The sequence below is a fragment of the Crassostrea angulata genome, chromosome 3, assembly GCF_025612915.1.
Source record: "Crassostrea angulata isolate pt1a10 chromosome 3, ASM2561291v2, whole genome shotgun sequence".
In the NCBI taxonomy this organism is placed as follows: domain Eukaryota; kingdom Metazoa; phylum Mollusca; class Bivalvia; order Ostreida; family Ostreidae; genus Magallana; species Magallana angulata.
Window position 1 is genome coordinate 28,994,181 of NC_069113.1, and position 20,853 is coordinate 29,015,033.

A 20,853-nucleotide genomic window follows, 5' to 3' on the forward strand; every position below is an offset into this window, starting at 1 on the left:
TTCAAGAAGAAGTTAAAAATGTAAAATTGTTAACGCACGACGCACAACGCACGACGACGGACGAAGACCAATTGCAATAGGTCACCTGAGTGACTCAGGTGACCTAAAAATGTTCAATGTTTCTTCATAAGGAAGCTAAGCACCGGACACGATTGCACAAACAGACAGAAGGTGATTCCTACTTACCCCCGAAAACAATATATACCGGCCGCCACAAACTTTGTTTGTGAGAGGTATAAAAATATATGGTCAAGGTCAAAGATTTTGACAGGGTTCAGCTACATTTTCTATCTATGCTACAACCTGAATGATAATTAACACTCCCATTACAAGACACCTGCCAATTACAGTTGTTTAATAGAACCATAAAACAAATTTTGATTTGTAGTACATTTATTACAAACAAAGTCATTGGAAAGCGTATATATACAATGTTATACATTATACTGACTTTCACAATGGATTCATAATAAAAAAATAAACAAGGAAGATGAAAGAAAAATTAATATACTTGTATATTGCACTGTTCAGACTATCACAGATGATCAATAACTGAAGACATCAAATGATTGTTACAGCCAACATGGCTAGGAAGGCCACCACAATACAGTCTGTATTGAATGAGGTGTTAGGTCAGTATTTATATACCCTGTGGAAGGATCTCGAAGTGCCAATGTTATATTTTCATTTGATCTGGAGGAAAAAAAGAAAAAAATGAGGATAGCAGTCATTACACAGATTTTTACACAGCGTTGTGAAAGAAACAGCAATCTTACACTTCAAATCATTTATCAACCTTAACATTTATGAATCATTTATTTGGCAATTTGATCATTTAATTAGGTGTGACCTGTATTTAAATAAAAAAAAAAATTATACCAGGTAGTCTGTTCTTTACCTGAGAAAATCATCTCTAGTTTTTAATGAACTTCAAAAAAAGAATTTAGTGAATATTAATGCAAAAATAAATAAAAATTGTCAAAATCTCAATTAATTAAATGTGACGGAGAGTAGGGGATCAGAAACCCTTGGCTAACAAAGATGGAGACATTGATATCTGATCAAGTTAAATTGGAGACAGTTATGTCCCTGTATATTCTCTTGAGATAGAACTGGAATTACAAATCATATCGTCCATTTTTTCAGTAGCATAAACTGAATCAACAGATCAGAAACATTCTTTCCATTAGAAACGATTAAATAGAATATCACACTATTGTTTTGAACTCAACCCTGGTATCAGCCCAAGTAGTTGGTATTGGCCCAAGCCCGATACCATCCAAGGCTGATACCAGGGACAAGATCAACACAACAGTGTGATATTGTTTGTATCTTATACATTGTAACTAAAATCAAAGATTTTTATTCAAATTCAAATTTCAAATAAGTATGGGCAGCGGAAAGGGCAAAAAATACATTTTTACAAAATCAATGGTATTTTAAATTCAACAATGCAAAATAATATCAGCAATGACTATAAATACAAAACCAACAGTCTTTTCTTTGCAATATAAATTTACATAAAATCAACCAAAGGTGTTTTTATACAAATCAAACAAACAAAACGTAAAACCAACATACATAAATGCAAAACGAACAGACATCAACATACGTATATGTAAAACAAGCGGACGCACAAAAATAAACGCCAGGTGGCGTATTGGTGAATAATAAACAACTTCTAAAAAATAGTTAACTTTTTTTATTAACAATGATATTATTTATTTCATTATAATTATAGAAACTACTGGTTTACATGAAACAGTTTTAAAATAGCCCCAAAACCACCGCCCATTTTACAGATTATCAATTTTCCCTAAACACATGCTCCATCTAAACCATGGCTCAGATAATGGCCCCCTTGGGACAAATGAATTCAGCCACACTTGTCTTTGATGTTCTTATTAGCTCCTTTAGAATTTATCAAAGAATTTATCATTAACAAACAAAAATTTGGCATTGTCAGTTAAAAGAATACTTATAAAAAATAAATTTATTTAAGACGTAAAGACAAAAAACCTCCATTTGGATGTATTCATACAAATATATTTTAGAGTGTTTTAATACTGTTAATTAATGATGACATTTACTCAAAATGAAATAAAAACCCACCGATGATAATGAAAAACCATCTATTGTGTCTTATAGACCTTTCCTTGTAGTGTTAATTTTCACTTTCAGAAAAGTAGGTCAATGACCTACTTTTTTAGTTAATTGCCATTGCATATTTTTTGAAAAATAAAGGAAAATCCCATAAAATTTTACACTATGATTGAGATTTTCTTAATGGTAAAAATGCTACAAATAATAAAACACTTTAAAAAATAAGATACAGTTTATGAATGGTAGTGGCACTAAATAAGCATTAATATTTCTGCAACAATTTTAGAAAATATTCCAGTCCGAATTTCCTCTATCAGTTTTCAAATCCCTACCCATTTTTTATCCAATTTTACAAAAAATTGAATGATGATAATACAAAAACATTTATGGTATTAAACTATCTATACTGACCTTATTCTGTTGGCATAAAATTTATATAAGGTCAATAATCAAAATTTTGAGATATGGTGTATTTTATCATTTTTAAGCATCTGAAATTCATGGCCAAGACTCAGCATCCAAGTCTTTCGAGTCTATATGTAGGTCCAGATACATCATCCATGCAAGTTTGGTGAAGATAGGACAAGTAGTAACTTAGATACAGGACCTGCAAAAAAAACTTTAACGAGGTCTGAATTCGATGCCGACGCCAGGGTATAGCATAAGGTGCTATAATGGGGGAGATTAATAAAGTGGAGGAGGGGGGGGGCCTCATTTAAGAAAAAAAAAACCTTAATTTGAAATTCTTATCTGAGACAGTTATAAAAATTATCAGGTAATATATATTAATTTGACCTACAGAACAAAATTTAGAGATACAACGCACTAAATACCTATATACTGGTTTGAAATAAAATCAAAACAAGTTTTTTAATCCTGCAATAAAAAGAATTAAGATCATAAAGATATATCTAACATCAATTTCAGTTAAGATTTTTCTTCCCTGTCCGCTCCTCTAAATATCTAGCCATGCAGATAATCTTTTACATTTATTTTAAAAAATAGGTTAAGAAAGCGTAATAAGAAAATCAAAGGCCTGAAGGGCCACAATGGCGTCGAGTTAAAGTTAATTTGAAGAGTAAAAACCTAAATAATTTTTTAAACAAATGAAAAGCTGTCAATGTGACAGCTAACCGGGTTTTCTTTTTATATGTGAACTGTATCCATAATCCATGTCAACCCATATCCTATTTTGCTAAAAAAAAGACTTAGTTCAAAAGCTGGTATTTTTTTCATAAATAATCAGAAATAAAAATCCTAGATATATGCACACCTCTGATATATGTATAATTGATCTGCAAAAGACCAACTTCCTATCTTGAAAACTGTAGGAGGAGTTATCCGTACAATGAGGGTACCCTACATGCAATATTCTGCCAAAAAATGACTAAGTTCAAAAGCTGGTATTTTTTTCATAAATTATCAGTAATCAAAATCCTAGCAATATGCACACCTCTGATATATGTACAATTAATCTGCAAAAGAACAACTTTTTATCTATAAAACTGTAGGAAAAGTTATCCGTACAATGAGGTTACCCTATATGCAATATTTTGCTAAAAATTGACTAACTTCAAAGCTGGTATTTTTTTCACAAATTATCAGTAATCAAAATCCTAGCAATATGCACACCTCTGATATATGTATAATTGATCTGCAAAAGAACAACTTCTTATCTTGAAAACTGTAAGAGGACTTATCCGTACAATGAGGGTACGCTATATGCAATATTTTGCCAAAAAATGACCAAGTTCAAAAGCTGGTATTTTTTTCATAAATTATCGAAAATCAAAATCCTAGCAATATGCATACCTCTGATATATGTACAATTGATCTGCAAAAGACCAACTTCCTATTTTGAAAACTGTAGGAGGACTTATCCGTACAATGAGGGTACCCTATATGCAATATTTTGCCAAAAAATGACCAATTTCAAAAGCTGGTATTTTTTTTCATAAATTATAGAAAATAGAAATAAAATACATTAGTCAACTTTAAAAAAAAATAAAAAATGTTATTTATCACATAACTAATAAAATTACAATTCATTACAAATTTGCTCACCTAATTCTTAAAAAGTTTTGAATTTCAATTGAAAATTTAAGTTTAATATAGAAATTTCTTAGGAGTTAAAAAACGTTTAGATTTTTTTTTCTCTATTTATATGGAAATAAATATTAAAATTATTATTGTGTTTAATTCTATATATTGTATACTGCTGATAACCACTCTGTCTCTTATTATCAATTTCATCTAAAATTCACAAGGGTCCAAATGACACGGTCCGAAAAGATCAGGGGTAGATAAAAGAAAGCACCCATTCACATTGTTTACAAAGTGAAAGTAGTTCACTAGTTGGTTTAAAATAACTTTTGGTTGTAGATGTACTTATCGCTCGATTAGGAAGTTTTGTTCCTACAAGATCAAACATTTGTGCATTGTCAATTTTCGATATGGATACAAAATAATCTATTTTGCAGGCTAGTACATTTCATAACCAAATTGAGTATGTTAGCCCAGCTATCGCATGTGTCTCGGTGCTAATGTATTCATCCGCTGAAACCGAGACATGTTGTTTTCAATAAAATGTGAACATTTTTAAAGACGGCAACCATTTCGAATCTGCAAACTTGTTTTGTTGACGTACAGTTCTGCTCGAAATTGAAGTATATGTCATCTATTTTTCTTCAAACACATACGAAAACTTTGCACTCATTTGAGTTGTTTGGCTCCTAAAAATGTAACTTCCGGACGTACGATCCCTAGATGGCTTTCGAGCTTCGCTCGACGCCAAAAAAAAATCAAACACAGAATATACAACAATGAAAAAAAAATATGCTTCAACATATTAACATTGTATCATATTAATGCGTAAAGTATTAATTCTTGCGCTGGCGCGGGATATCATCTAGTTTACTTTAAACAAGAATTGTATTTTAATTGAACTCGTTATTTTCCATGTGAAATTTTGGCTTCTTGGCGATCGGCTAGGTTTTGCGGTAATGAAAACAATGCTAACAAGTTGTACACAGAATGTGTATCTGCATAAATATTTATTTAACTTGTATGTAATATAATTCCTTGGTAATGCAATGCATCATTTTCTTATACAGAAAGACATGTTTATGATATTTAGATCAAGCTTTGTATTTTAATTGAACCCACTTTTTCTGTGCGATTTGATCTCGGGCTAAAATGTTTGCGGCAATCGGCTAGGGTGTTCGGTTTGTAACAATGTTAACAATACAGATAATTTATTAATCATTCAAGCTCATAATTTTTGTTTAAAATTTAACTGTTCATTTTTATACATTCTAGAAATGATGCAGTGATGATAACGAAAATTATATATATATACACACACACGTATTTATATTGGGGTATCATTGGGGTTCATTGGGGTAAAAAGATGCACCGATAAAAAAGTATATCATTTGATACAATATAATACAATAAGAAGTTGTATCAAATTATATGATACAATAACATAATACATATATAATATAATACAATATTGTATCATATCATACTGAAAATATCATATTATTAATAAAACATAATATCATATGATTCAAGATAAAAGGAATTGGAATGATGGTATATAATATTTAAACAATAACATCCATCATGAAAGTTTGAGGTAGGAAAAGGTTTTCTTAGCATCAAGATAATCAAGATCAAGTTCTGTATCTGAAGCTTCCTCTGTGTTACACTTCAATAGTTATATTGATTGTGCAAGTCTCATTGGACATAAACAGAATTTCCTTTAATATGAAACCAGTTCAAAGACCTAAAACAAATTTGAGTTGTTCTTAAATCTTAAACATAAACATCAGGGTGAGTGTCAGGTTAAATAAGATCACTTCCAGTATCTAGATCTCACTCTGTTATTCACTTACATAGTTAAATCAACCATTTAGACGCAAGTTTAAATAAACAAGCTCCAAAATCCATAACCTTCTCCAGCATCCAAAACCTATGGCTCAAATTTAGCATCCAAGCCGGTCAAGTATCACAAGATACTCATCAATCCAGATTTGTTTTTAAGATAAACCAAAAATAACTAAGATATGGCCATCAAAGCCATTTAAAGGGCTCAATAACCTTAATATCCTTCAGCATCCAAAATCTACAGCTAAGTATCAGCATTCATATCTGTCAAGTGTATCAATCTCTCTAGATCCATCATCCTTCGAAGTTTGGTAAATATAAAACTAATAATAACTCAGATATGACCATCAATTGGCACCTTCTCTAAAAACCTTAATTTTCTCCAGCATCTGAAACCGTTGAATCAAATTCATAATTTAAGCCTGTCAAGTGTACCAGTGTCAAAACTTTACAAAATGCATCATCTATCCAAGTTTGATGGAGTTAGAAAAAGTATTCTCTTCGATATGGCTGCTAAAGGGAACCTGCTTAAAAAAAATCTACTAGCTCCAAAATCCTCAACCTCATCAAGCATCTGAAACCTATGGTTCAGATTCAACTTCAACATCCAAGCCTGTTGAGTGCTTAAGTTACATAAGATACATCATCCATGCAAGTTTGGTGAAGGTAGGACCAGGAATAACTTAGATGTGGTAATTTAAGTTCACCTGCTCCAAAAGCTTTAATCTACTAAATAAACCTAAACCTCCTTCAGCATCTGACTTTCATAGCCCAGATTCAGCATCCAAGACTTTTAAGTTTATTAGATGGCCCGGTGCACCACCATGCAAGTTTGTTGAGGATAGGACCAGCAGTAGTAGATATGGTCATTAAAGGGCACCAGCTCCAAAAACCTTACTGCTTTAAAACCCTTATCTTCCTCCAGCATCCAAAACCTATGGCTCAGATTCGGCATTCAAACCTGTCAGGTGCAAAAGTATCTTAAGACACATCATCCATAAGAGTTTAATGAGGATAAGACCAGTAGTAATTTAGATATGGTTATCAAATGGCACCAGCTCCAAAATCCTTATCCTCATCCAGCATCCAAAATGTATGACTCAAATTCAGCATTCAAGCCTTGTTAAGTGCATGAGTATCATAAGACCAACCATCCATGCAAGTTTGGTGATGATAGGACCAACAGTAATTTAGATATGGTTATCAAAGGGCATTTGCTCCAAAAAACTTTTACCTTTTAAGTCTTTTAAGTTCACTTTTTTTTTAGTTCTTTATCATCAAAGAACCTAATTGCTTAAAGATGTCTCATGTTTTTAACAAAATCCTGGCAAAGTGCATTAATTAAGTTTGTGTTATTGGTGTTTGCATTCAAGGAAGAATAGCAGATCAAACAGATATTATACAATTTTGGCATGAAAAACTAACTTGGTATAAATTAGATGATCAAGTATTTAAAGTCTTGTTTATCAAAGCTTGAATCTGAATGGCTTAAATTTGTATGTTTCTTCATACTTTAAAGGTCGCTCTAAGATGACCTCCTATGTTGTTAGATCTCGTATCATAGAGAAGCGGTTTTTTATTCTAATTAGATTGCTTTACCTCCTATAGAAAATCCTTTCATTTAGACATTATTCTTGACAAAAAAGACATAACTCCTGTTATAAAACAAATTTTAACATGCCAAAAGAGGATATTGGAATATTAAGACAAATTGCTATAGACATCAGTCTGATAGTCTTGATTTCAGTTAGAATTATACTTCTTGCAATGCAAGACACATAACTTCAGTTGTAAAGATATAACTACAAACATCAGTCAAAGCTCCTAAGATGATTTAGAATTTAAACACCTGTTACAATAATTAGAATTCAAATCTTGTGAGAAGAGGCATCCATACAGGAGAAAGCTCATGATGTTCTATGAATTCAAAAGCAATAGTGCAGGTTCCAAAATAGTTCATGTTATCTCCTTACCTGTTGAGTAATATACAAGCAATGGCTTTGTCTGGTCTTTGAAATCCAACAATGTACATATCTTTTGGAAGATTTTGGTTTGGTACCAGCTCAACTCTTTTTGACATGGGTAGAATAAACTTGCTATTTAAAAAAAAAAATACTATAAAATCAAGACATGTCATTTCAAAATTGATTCACAAACGATCTTAAATCATTTGTTTGTTTTCAATTGTTTGTGGGTAATTAAAGCAACATGACTTTTGAAATACAATGTATATATATAAACATTTCTTCATCTCACCTGAAATGGCCTAGTGCATAAAACATAGGTTGCTTGTAGAATTCATCGCTCTTAGCATTAACAATCACTGGACTGTCTACAAAGTTTTTTACCCAGTTTGGTCCACCCTCCATGTTCAGGGCAATGTTCCAGTCGGTCCACCCACTTACAAAGTTATTCAAGTCCTACAATGCAACACTTTTGTCACAATATGTTTTTAAGGCAATCAATAAATGCTTTACTTGCATAGTTTTAAATCCATTACACAAAATACACCTCTATTATTGCTTTGAAAAATTAATCTACAGGTATAATACAAGTAATTTTTAAAATTTCAACATATTACACTACTGAAATCTCCTAATTATCAAAGTCAGCTCAATGCCTGCAATTATAACAATCAAGATTTCAAAAAACTGCTATGCAATATTAAAGAAATAAAAGTGCAGCATTAAAGAAAGAGGCAACCTATATTCTTGAGGTGTTTTATCAGGAGGCATAGAACATTAAATCTTTGCTGTATCAGCAATATCGACAGAATTGGCTACCTGTATAATATCATGAGCGTAGTCCTCGCCTCTTTTCCAGCTCCCTAGAGATACTTTGGGGATATCCCATGGCATGGCCCCAGAGCAGGCCTCAGTAGCTAGTATGAATTTCTCTGGGAATTTTTTATGGGTACTGGAGAGGGCCACAGCTGGGGTTATAAAATCCTGATACCAGTGAACAGCTACTCCTGATACATATTTTCTGGCTTCCTCACTTCTGAAAACCTGAACACCTTAGCACCATCAGCATTGAAATATACTTTAAGACAATTTTATATATATATATCTATATCTATATTGAAATACAATAAAATCAAAAGTGGTCGGCAAGTTATAAAAAGTAAAAAAGAAAACACAAAAAACATGATTGCCGTGTTTTTCGTGTTTTCTTTTTTACTTTTTATCTATCTATCTATCTATCTATCTATCTATCTATCTATCTATCTATCTATCTATACATCCAAAGTATCTTTTTCAGTGAAATCAGAATAATAAAAAACTTAACAAGAGGCCCATGGGCCACATCGCTCACCTGAACAGCAGTTCCTTGTAACATTACATTTCGTAGCATAATTATGCTTTTTCTATTTTAAACATTGAACCCCTTTCTGGGGACCCAGTTATGGTCCGAGGTTTATGGTTGGCTTGAACAACATAAATAGTAACATAGGAATGAAAATGTGAAGCACTGCGGTGGGACCGCACGTACACAACCTGAAAAACTGAACATAGCAGAGTTCCACTTCAAGAGGAATAACTCTCAGACTGTACAGAACACAAGAAAGATAACTCTTGGTTCCACTACATTAGAGTTTACACAATTTGAGGATCCTTGCATAGTAATCTCACAAACTGTAGCATTATAGTTCTCGAGAAAAACTTTTTAAAAACATTTTCAATATATCTTTCTATGTTAAACTTTGAACCCCTCTTGGGGCCACAGTATTAGTCCAGTGCTAAAGTTTTAATTATTTGGAATCTACATTATTTAAGGATGCTTGCCTAGTTATCTCACAAGCTGAAGCATTATAGTTCCCTAGAAAAAGATTTTTCAACATTTTCCCTCTATATTTCTATGCTAAACTTTGAACACCTCTTGGGGCCCCAGTATTAGATTGAGATCACGGCTTTTATAATTTCGAATCTACACTATTTGAGGGTGCTGACGTAGTTATCTGACAAATTGATGCATTGTAGTTCTCGAAAAGAAGATTTTGAAACATTTTCCATATATACCGGTACTTCTACATTTAACTTTAAACCCATCTTGGGTCTCTAGTATTAGTCCAGGGGTCACTATTTTAAAACTGTCGAACCTTCATTATCCAAGGTTGTATGCATGATAGTAATCTCACAAATTGAAGCATTGTAGTTCTCGAGAAGAAGATTTTTTAACATGTTACCTTTATATTTCTTTAATAAATTTTGACCCCATCTTGGGGCCCCAGTATTGGTCCGGGGGTCACGATTTTACCAATTAGGAATCTACATAAGCGAAGGATGCATGCATAGAAATTCCACAAACTAAAACATTGTAGTTCTTGAGAAGAAAATTTTTAAACTTTTCCTTTATGTTTTTTAAAATGTTTAAATTTTGAACCCCTCTTGGTGCCCATCAATTGTCCGGGAGTTACAATTTTTTGAATCTACATTATTTAAGGATGTACATGTATGTATAGTAATATCCCAAACAGTTGCACTATAGTTCTTGAGAAGAAGATTTTAAAACATTTTCCTACATATGTTAAAATCTAAACCCCTACTGGGGCCCCACTTTTTGTTCGGGGGTCACGATTTTTACAATCTTCACTATGTATACAACCTTTTGTGTATGTATTGGCATTTTTGGTGAAGTGGTTCTTGAGAAGAAAATTTTTAAACATGTTTCATATGTAGTTCTATGTTAAACTTTGAACCCCGCCTGGGGCCCCAGTCTTGGTCCGAGGGTCACGATTTCTACAATTTAGAATCTTCATTATACATACAAGCTTTTGTGTAAATATTGGCATTTCTGGTGCAGTGGTTCTTGAGAAGAAGATTTTTTATACATTTTCCTAAGGTATTTCTATGTTAAACTTTGAACCCCGCCTGGGGAACCTTCGGTTCAGGTGAGCTAAAAACACTGTTTCAAAATATTTCAACTGTGCTACAGGTCTTCATCAGCTGGTGTTTCCAAATACCGACTGATGAAGACCGGTAACACGGTCGAAATATTTTGAAACAGTGTTTTAAAGTTTTTTATTATACTGTTAACCAACATTTATTCGCAGTGAATTTATTTCGCAATTTACTACTTATAAACTGGTTCGTGACGACTACTGTTCGTGACCAAGCCTTATCCAGACCTGTGTTTTGTTATAACAACCATACGAAAAGACTAGTTCGCGGCAAGAAATATTCACTACGACGAGGCTTTCGCGAACCCCACGAAAATTTCTCACATGCCAATAAAAGTTAATTAAAAGTGTATGTATATATAAATATATATATATATATATATATATATATATATATATATATATATATATATATATATATATATATATATTTTTAAACTTGGTCAATTGTCTGGTCAACTGCAAAGGTTGAAATCTGCCCAGTGGTTCTTGAGAAGAAGATGAAATTGTGAAAAGTTTACAACGACGACGACAACAATGACGACGACAGACAACAGACAAATTGTGATCAGAAAAGCTCACTTGAGCCTTTGGCTCAGGTGAGCTAATAATAATAGGGAAAAAGAAACCGAACGAAAACAATAAGGTCTTCCGTTTCCAACGGAAGACCTTAATGAACATATCTTATGTACATTCACCTGAAGAAGGATGTAAATCCAGAAAGCACTAGTGAATAGAAACTTTGGAACATTTTGGATTATATATATATATATATATATATATATATATATATATATATATATATATATATATATATATATATATATATATCCTTTTCTTGGTATCGGGGATGAATAAAGACAAAGAATAAGTCCAATGATTTTGTTAAACTGTTTCAACCTAAGTTAAATTCTTAAGGTACCTCACTACACCTACACCTATACTTTTTAAGACACTACGTCACAAGATGGCGATTTAAATGTTTTGTTAAACTGTTTATATCGTTCGATTGTGTGTTATATCGTCGTAGCTCAGTGGTTAATGTATTGGGCTTCTGAACTGCTGATCATGAGTTCCAATCCGCCAGGAGCTTTTGTTCATGTTCACTGGATTAAATTTTTGAAAATGTACTTTTTCATCCAAAATTGAACATTTTTTGTTCTTATTAGACTTAAATACTTCTTATCCATTATGATATCTATCATAATCAAGTAAATTTCTGTTGATTTGAGAAAATATTTCACGGTGTAGTGATCCACCTTAATATTATGTATTTTTAACATCTGCATATAATATCTCTTTAACATATATATACATGTATATAATTATGTACAAGAGACACTGGATTTCTATCATTATAACTGTGTTGACTCTTTTTATGCACTGTATTTTGTTTTGACGTCACTATGTTTTGACGTCACAATCACATCTTAAACACTTTGTTTGTATAACGCTGCCTACCTAACGTCACGAGATTGACGTCATAATGTTCATGTTTACTTTGTTTAAATCTACTGAAGAGCCCGGTAGGGCGAAAGCGCTAAAGATAAAAGTTGTTTGAGCATTGGACTTATTCTTTGTGTTTATTTAAGGAATGAATTCAATATTTGTTTGTTTGGGACAGTTTACGCTTTATAAACCGCGAAGCGGTTTATAAAAAAGCGTAAACTGTTTCAAACCATTTTATATCGTATAAAACTAATAAATATTGAATTCATTGCTCATAAATTAATCTTTTTACCCTTCATTGTAGATAAAAACGGTTATTTGACCTTTAAAATGACATAAAATTGTACAAAATTCAAACGTAATGTCAGGTGTATTGATACGTTTTTGACGTTAGTCTTACTATGACGTAGACAACATTCTTTATAAGATATAAAATAATTTTTTAGCCAATCAGAAAGCACGTTACAACCAGAATTATATATATATATATATATATATATATATATATATATATATATATATATATATATATATATCTATCTATCTATCTCAAACATTTCATCTTTCCATTGTTTTCAGACCATTGTTCACAAAAGGCCCAAATTTGTAAATGTCACATATGAATCAAGACAATTTTTGCTGTGAAAGACACCAAATCTTATGAAAAGTATTACTGGTACGTGTAAGTAATTGAAGAAACTGCTCATACATCTGCTATCAATGGAACCACACTGTAACAATAAAATGAAAAACATGAAATTTTAAAATGGCATTCAATAGAGATCTACCTGTTCTGCCCAGTATGGGAGCTGCAGTCTGGAGTCATCTAGAATCATTATTTTCACATGCCCAAGAGAGTTCTGTTGTAGTGCAGGACCCAGATCCTTCACAATGAAGTCTCTCTGCATTTCAGGTGTCCAGCCCATAGCTTGAAATGAGAAGTTTGTGATGAACCCATCAGTAGGCTCGTTCTGCCCGGTTACACCCCAGATAGGAATACCTTCCTTAGCATAAGCTTTCAAAAACCTGAAAATGTAGTTATTATATACCAAGGCCATCATTAAAAATATCTATGTTTCCCCTAGCACGAACCTAAATTTTGAAGTTGTGTAGGTAGGTAGGTAAATAATTTTTTTTTCAAATTACAAAACTAAAAAAAAAAAACAAGAGGCCCAGGGGCCACATCGCTCACCTGAGCAACAATTGCCTTAATTCTGATCAAATAAGCATTACAGTATCAAAATATCTTGACAACTAAGTACAGTAAATCTGCCAATTTTTATCCACCTCTTTTTGGGGGGTAAATACCAAGCCCCTTTTGTACATGTAAGAAAATTTTTCTCTATTCCTATTTACCCCCCCCCCCCTCTATTTCGTGGCCCCACTTTTCTCTAGGGAATCATGGTTTCATCAAACTTAAATCTGCCTAACCTGTGCTTTCACACTAAGTACTGAGTTTTGGACCGAAAACTTTCCCAGAATATTTTTAATGATTTTCTTAATATATTCCTATGTAAAAATTCAAACTGCCATCACGGCCCCGCCCTATCACTAGGGACTGTGATTTTGCAAACTTGAATTTACACTATCCGAGGATGCCTCTACACAAGTTTAAGCTTTTCTGGCCAAATAGTCTTTAAAAAGAAGATTTTTAAAGAGTTTCTTTATATATTCCTATGTAAAATTTCACCCCCCATTGTGGCCTCATCATACCCCATGACTATTATTTAAACAAACTTAAATCTATACGATCTGGGGATGCTTCCACTCAAATTTGGGCTTTCCTGGCCAAAAATTTTTGAGAAGAAGATTTTTAAAGATTTTCTTTATATATAAAAATTTATCCCCCACTGTCGCCCCGCCCTAACCCCAGGGACCATGATTTTAACAAACTTGAATATACATTATCTGAGGATGGTTACAATTTGAGCTTTCTTGCCCAAATAGTTTTTAAAAGAAATTTTTTTAAAGATTTTCTCTATATATTCCTGTATAAAAATTTATCCCAATTGTGGCCCCACTCTACCCCTGGGACCATGATGTGAAGAAACTTAAATCTACACTACCTGAGGATGCTTCCACTTAAATTTGAGCTTTTCTGGCCTAATAGTTTTTGAGAAGAAGATTTTTAAAGATTTTCTCTATATATTCCTATGTAAAACATGATCCCCCTATTGTGGCCCCATCCTACCCCCAGGGATCATGATTTCAACAAACTTGAATCTACACTACCTGAGGATGCTTCCATTTTAATTTGAGCTTTTCTGGCCTAATAATTTTAATCTTTAAAGATTTTCTCTATATATTCCTATGTAAAACTTGATCCCCCAATTGTTGCCCCACCCTACCCACAGGGACCATGATTTGAAGAAACTTGAATCTACACTACCTGAGGATGCTTCCATTTTAATTTGAGCTTTCCTAGCCTAATAGTTTTTGAGAAGAAGATTTTTAAAGATTTTCTCTATATATTCCTATGTAAAAATCCATTCCCCCATTGTGGCCCCACCCTACCCCCGGGACCATGATTTGAACAAACTTGAATCTACACTACCTAAGGAAGCTTCCACTTTAATTTTAGCTTTTCTGGCCTAATTGTTTTTTTAAAAGAAGATTTTTAAAGATTTTCTCTATATATTCCTATGTAAAACTTGATCCCCCAATTGTGGCCCCACCCTACCCCCGGGGACCATGAATTGAACCTGAATCTACACTACACTGCCTCAACACAAGTTTAAGCTTTTCAGGCCGAATAGTTTTTGAGAAGAAGATTTTTGAAAAATACCAACAAATTTTCAATAATTCTCAATTATCTCGCCTTTAAAGAGGGCGTGGCCCTTCATTTGAACAAACTAGTGGTGCTTTGTGCCAAATTTGGTTGAAATCTGCCCAGTGGTTCTTGAGAAGAAGATGAAAATGTGAAAAGTTAACGACGACAACGGACAAACTGTGATCAGAAAAGCTCACTTGAGCCTTTGGCTCAGGTGAGCTAAAAATATGACCAGTTGTAAAACAAATTGGATGGGGGCTATAAGGGGGGGGGGGGGGGGGGGGGGGGGGGGGTGGTGTTATACATAACCGTAACCAAGGGGGGTTATACATTATCGTAACCAATGACAGTATTCAAGATTTTTATAAGTTTAGCCCCTCCTTACTTATAATTTGCTTCCGACGCCACTGTGTAGTTTATAAAACTGCAAAGTGCATTAGCTATTAAGGAGTTCATTCTGACGACGCGATGAAAACAGAACGCTTTGGTTGTGTTTATATACAAGAACTTACTGAAATAATGCTTCGTAAGACTTTTTTCCACCACCAGTAAGCATTCATATTCAATATTTTCAATTCCGAATTGTTAGGCTAGTGTGTGTTTTATAAAACATCAACAACTGTTCCTTGTTTGAGTAAATTCAAACAAACGAGCATTCTCAACTTTGTGTATGTCAACTAACTTAATTCAAGTCTTCTGATCAGTATTTCCATTTAATCAGGTGATTAAGCTCTAAGAAAAAATATTTACAGCTAAAAAATTATTTCAAGCTTTATTTCAGTGAAACTTTACATTAAAATAGTTAGATTTATCTCCGATATGACGTACTAAATTGCATTGCACTAGGTCGCAATAATCGCATAACACAACATTGTATCATCGCTTTTAACCTTTGAAAAAAATCAATTCGGGGTTGTCTCAAAAGCTTCATAATATAAATTGTATGAGATAAATAGAACATTTATAATTGTGTGATTTTATATTTGCTTTATCCAATTCATTGAAATGGTTATATTATATCATATATATTCACCATTTCAACTCGTTGGATAAAGCAAATATAAAATCACACGATATAGATATATGATAAAGTTAAAGGGACTTGGACACGATTTGAGATCAAAAATTTTATTTTTATTTTTTATGTAAAAAATGGTTTACTGGTGCATTTTAAATGATTGACCAAAATATAGAATGTTAAAGTCAAGTTACCAGTGAGATACAGAGGTAAGAATTGATTGTAATGTTAAAAAAGCTAGAGTCTTATAGTTGTTTACAAAAAATGTAATGTAGCGAATTACCATTTCTTAGACAAAATGACACGTAAAAACAATTTAAACTTATTCAATATCTTCATAAATACTATTATCAACAAAAGAAAAATACATTAGATTGAAACTTACACCAATACAACACATATGTAAAATATGATAATATTCCAGCTTTGTTTACAAAACAAAGAGTTATGAACTCTGTATCTTGCTTATAACTTGATATTTGAAATAGGCGTACATACAAAGAAATATTAACAAAAATGTGAAACATAATGCCTGGGAAGAAAAATAAATTTAGATAATAAAGATTTTTGTAAATTTACCCAATTTGACTTTAATTATAGTCATTACCAAAACCAACTCTATTTGAAATTTGACGAAATTTAGAGAACTGTTTAAATTTTTAACATCATAAAGAGTCTTTCATATCACAAGTACCAACCTAATTTTTGGGAGACTTATTTCTCCCTAACAGAAAAGTTATAAGGAAGAAGTTTGAGAAATCAGAGAGACTGTCATTATTTAATTCAGTTAGTTGTCAATAACCAGGGAGGCAAATTTGGGTTTTTTGTACACAATTTAGTTGAATAAATGGAATAAAAATCTAGAAATAGGTTTAATAATTTAAAGAACTTATTTCTTATGCGCATTTAAAAGGCGGTGCAGAGCATGAATTTTTGGATAATTGCCAATCCAGACTTCACCAAACAGTTACACAGAGAGCCATGTTATGTCAAATCTATAGGTTTTTTATTTGTTTGCGAATAAATTTAGTGTGAATTTTTTTCCTCTCTTATTAATTACGTGTTTTTAAACAAGACTATGCATTTTGGGCACATGTACAAAGCGCATAAATTTCCATGAACTACTTTTCAAAGCATTAGTGTTTGGCTGCACATAGAGGTAATGAGGGGAAGGGGGTTGATTTTATAACGCTTGTTTCAAATTTCAATACAGCTGTTGATTTTTTTCTACTAGACAGACATATTTTTATTTATAGCTGCTAACAAAACAATTCAGTCACTCTCTGGCGCATTTCCGACATTAAAAGCATGAGAGAGAGAGAGATTGCCAGTTTTTACTACAAAATATGCAAACGACACATCAAGAGACCGGCTTTCAGTACAACTTCAGTACTTTCATTTATATTGTTAATTTTAAAGAGCGTGATCCAATTTTCCTGATTACCACACTATGAATTTCTGAATTCATATCACCATCATTCTTTGAAAATAATGAAGTTGTTTACAATAAATAATGTTTACCTTTACTGCATTTTATAAAAAAAAAGTTCCTCTCAAATGGTTTTTTACCTAGTGTAAAATTGGAAGTATATATTTATCACAATAACAAGCATTCTGAGAGTATTGCATAAGCAATACACGTCCCCTACCGGTTTGTATTATTCTATGAAAGCTTCGACGCATTCATCTTTTTCAAAATTATTATAAACGAGATGTTAGGCTTTAATCAGAGATAAATGAACAGAGAAAATTCAAACTACATAGTTGATATAGAAATTAAATAAAAAATGGGTTAAATAATACTCTTTATTTTATCTCCAGTAATTTCGCCAAGTCCATTAAGTATTTGCTGGTAGAAATTTGTGAAAACAATGCACTGTAATGCAGAATATCATTTCTTACCGTCTTCTGTTCCCTGAATCAACAGACTAACCCGATAGCGAACCCGATTGTAATAATACAAAAAAAACCGTCGATTAAATTTACAACACAATGCTTGACACTATTTTACAGATTGAACTTATTGTTTGTTAGAAACATTAAAAGGAATGGTACAAGTGAATCACAATATCATTACTGACTACATACTTTCCTCGTTTATTCAATACACACAAAACCCGATAACGAACCTGAACATTAAAAAAATGGAATATAAAAAATTAATTTTCTCGAAAATATGTCAACCAGACGTTACAAAAGTGTAAACTTGATCTGTAGTTTGACATTTCGAAGCTGTTCAGCAAATTTCATATTATTCCTCAAACGCATAAAGAAAAAAAGTGTAGAAAACTGAAGTGGGACAGACTGACGGACGGACGGACAGACGGACTGACGGATGCAGAGGAAAGCTATAGTTCCCTCCGGTGAAAACCGGTAGGGGACTACTAACAGTAACTAAATCTTAAGAGTCAGTTCATATCTCACAGCAGATATAAAAACAGTTCAAAATCAATGCTTCGCGCCTTCTTTATTTCTGATGATTCATGTCCGGCAACTTAATGGAATCCAGCTCTTTAGATCCAGCTACTCTGATGCTGGTATTTATTTCCTGTTGAAATTCTTTAAGTTCTCTTTTAGTGAAAGTAAACTGATTCATATCTTACTTCACAAAATACATTGCCCAGGTCTTGAAGTATGGCCCGCCGGGCTCTCCAACCAGGGTCCCCTTCCCAGTCATGTTTTTGTTGGTTTTCATCCAGGCGGGAGCACTCCAGGGGCTCGCAAATAATGTCAAGTTTCTTTTGTATGTCCTCATGACTGCTTGTATGATAGGAATCTATCAAGACAAGGAAAAGTGTATAAGAAGAATATAAGTTTATAAACTTTATGTCTACACCAAATGTGACAAATATCATAAAGATTTTGTTACTTTAAACTTTTTGTCTTCTTGGGTTAACGAAAATTTGGTCAAATTGAAATCCCCGCTATTGTCATCATAGGAATATGGATGCATGGAAAAATCACAGCTAGCCATAGGAATTCTTCCCAATGTATACTCAATACCTAAATGAGAATTGTGAAATGAGAATAGGATACTAATGGGAAGTAGTTTTAGCTCAAAATTAGTTTCAAGACTCCATAATTTCAATAACACAAATGTGAGCACAATAGTTATTTTAATTTCAGTTTAAAACAACTCCCAGTAATATCATTGCCAATGTGCGATGATTACCCATACCTCACAATCTCTATCATTTGATATTTTGAAAAGTGATTAAGACTTTTCATAAAAATTAATAAACATAGGTAATCACAGATTAAAAAGCTCACCGAGACAAGGCATCTCCTTTATGAAGCATCACCTTTATGAGACAACATTTATCATAGTATATGAAAATCATAGTTGATGATCTTGGATATACATGGATACTGTTTTGACACAATATAGTATTACTATATCATATTTCAAAATATTGTATGATAATTTTATGTTTATTTCATACATTATTATAAGATACAATGTTTATCAATACAATAATATAAAATAAGATATAGCATCCTATGATTCATACAATAAATATCATATAATACAATAAAATATTATAATTATAAATATTGATGCAATATGAAAGATAACATGATTTGACATTGTATCGTGTTATACATTATTGTATATGAGCACTTAATACAATATCATAATATAAATGATACATTTAAGAATCATATAATACAATATCATATTCACATAATATATCACAATATTGTAACTTATGATTTTATTTTGTATACTATAGTATGATATTGTATTGTATTTATAATATTGTATTATATTGATTCATAATATGATATTGTAAAGTACAGGCAACGCGGATCCCGTGTTTCCCGCGCCCTGTCTCGGTATAAACATATCGTGGTGATCGGCCAGGTGAGACAGGTATACCGCGTTCCCATCACGGTAAACTCATCATCTAACTGTCCTCACCACGGTAAAATTATCGATGGAAAAGTATCGTATACAAACGTATTTCATAGCTATCAAAAAAATTATTAAAGTACTTAATTTAATACTTGTGCAGCAATTGCAAATAAAATATTTTCGAATCCATTATCATATTTTAAGAAGGTTGTTAAATTAAAAATTATCATGAAGTGATTTTAATGCCAATAAAATTATAAATGTGTACGCAGTGTGATTGTGTTTTCTTAACAATTAATTGGTCCACCTATATTTGTATTGTTTGTTGTTGAAGTCCATGCATGTCAACTAATGATGAGCAAGTGATTAAAAATTAGGGCTCCTATGAAATAACCAACCCGGTATTTTTAGCACGTTCCGTTCATTTCTTACAAGGTCTTCTACGTGTAAAGAACATTTTTTTGTGAATTCACGTTTTAGTGAATTTGTGTTGCGTTACTTTTAGTATGGCTCGTCGTTTGTCATTGCGCGAGGATTCCCACTTTCTAGTGCATTACGTTTGCGACGACAATCTTTAAGTGCGAAGCCGTGTGTTCTTCAAGACTCAGTTTGACTTGAATATTCAGTGTGGAAATGAGTATGACATTCAGTGGGGCCGGCCTGAGGAAGTCAATCGAGCTGTGGTCTTGCATGCTGGATGTGAGCAGGACATGAGGGCCAAGCTGTGAGAGATGGAAGATACTGAGTGTCTACCAGCCTCTCCTTGCTCATCAACTTCTTTGCCACCTTCGAATACGCCCCATCGTAATGTGAAAAATCAAATTAATGTGTATCTCTCTGCACTGAATTATAACAAATAGAGAGTA

At 32.6% G+C, this 20,853-nt stretch overlaps 1 protein-coding gene across 4 annotated transcripts in view; it reads right to left on the reverse strand.

Moving 5' to 3' along the window:
• Positions 1–373: 373 nt before the first annotated feature.
• The window catches only part of LOC128175819 (lysosomal acid glucosylceramidase-like), a 42,797-nt gene continuing 22,317 nt past the window's right edge, over positions 374–20,853 (reverse strand). The window contains exons 4-11 of one of the 4 annotated variants that reach the window (XM_052841661.1): positions 19,001–19,134; positions 18,735–18,907; positions 13,132–13,369; positions 8,778–9,002; positions 8,251–8,414; positions 7,968–8,090; positions 880–928; positions 374–693 (exon numbers count right to left, since the gene is read on the reverse strand). In XM_052841661.1, the coding sequence (XP_052697621.1) occupies positions 895–928; positions 7,968–8,090; positions 8,251–8,414; positions 8,778–9,002; positions 13,132–13,369; positions 18,735–18,907; positions 19,001–19,134 (1,091 nt within the window). In that variant the 3' untranslated portion in view covers positions 374–693; positions 880–894. Of the gene's footprint in view, positions 694–879; positions 929–7,967; positions 8,091–8,250; positions 8,415–8,777; positions 9,003–13,131; positions 13,370–18,734; positions 18,908–19,000; positions 19,135–20,853 lie in introns of those variants that run through there. The other 3 variants (XR_008242725.1, XM_052841660.1, XR_008242726.1) reach the window with 3 other exon arrangements.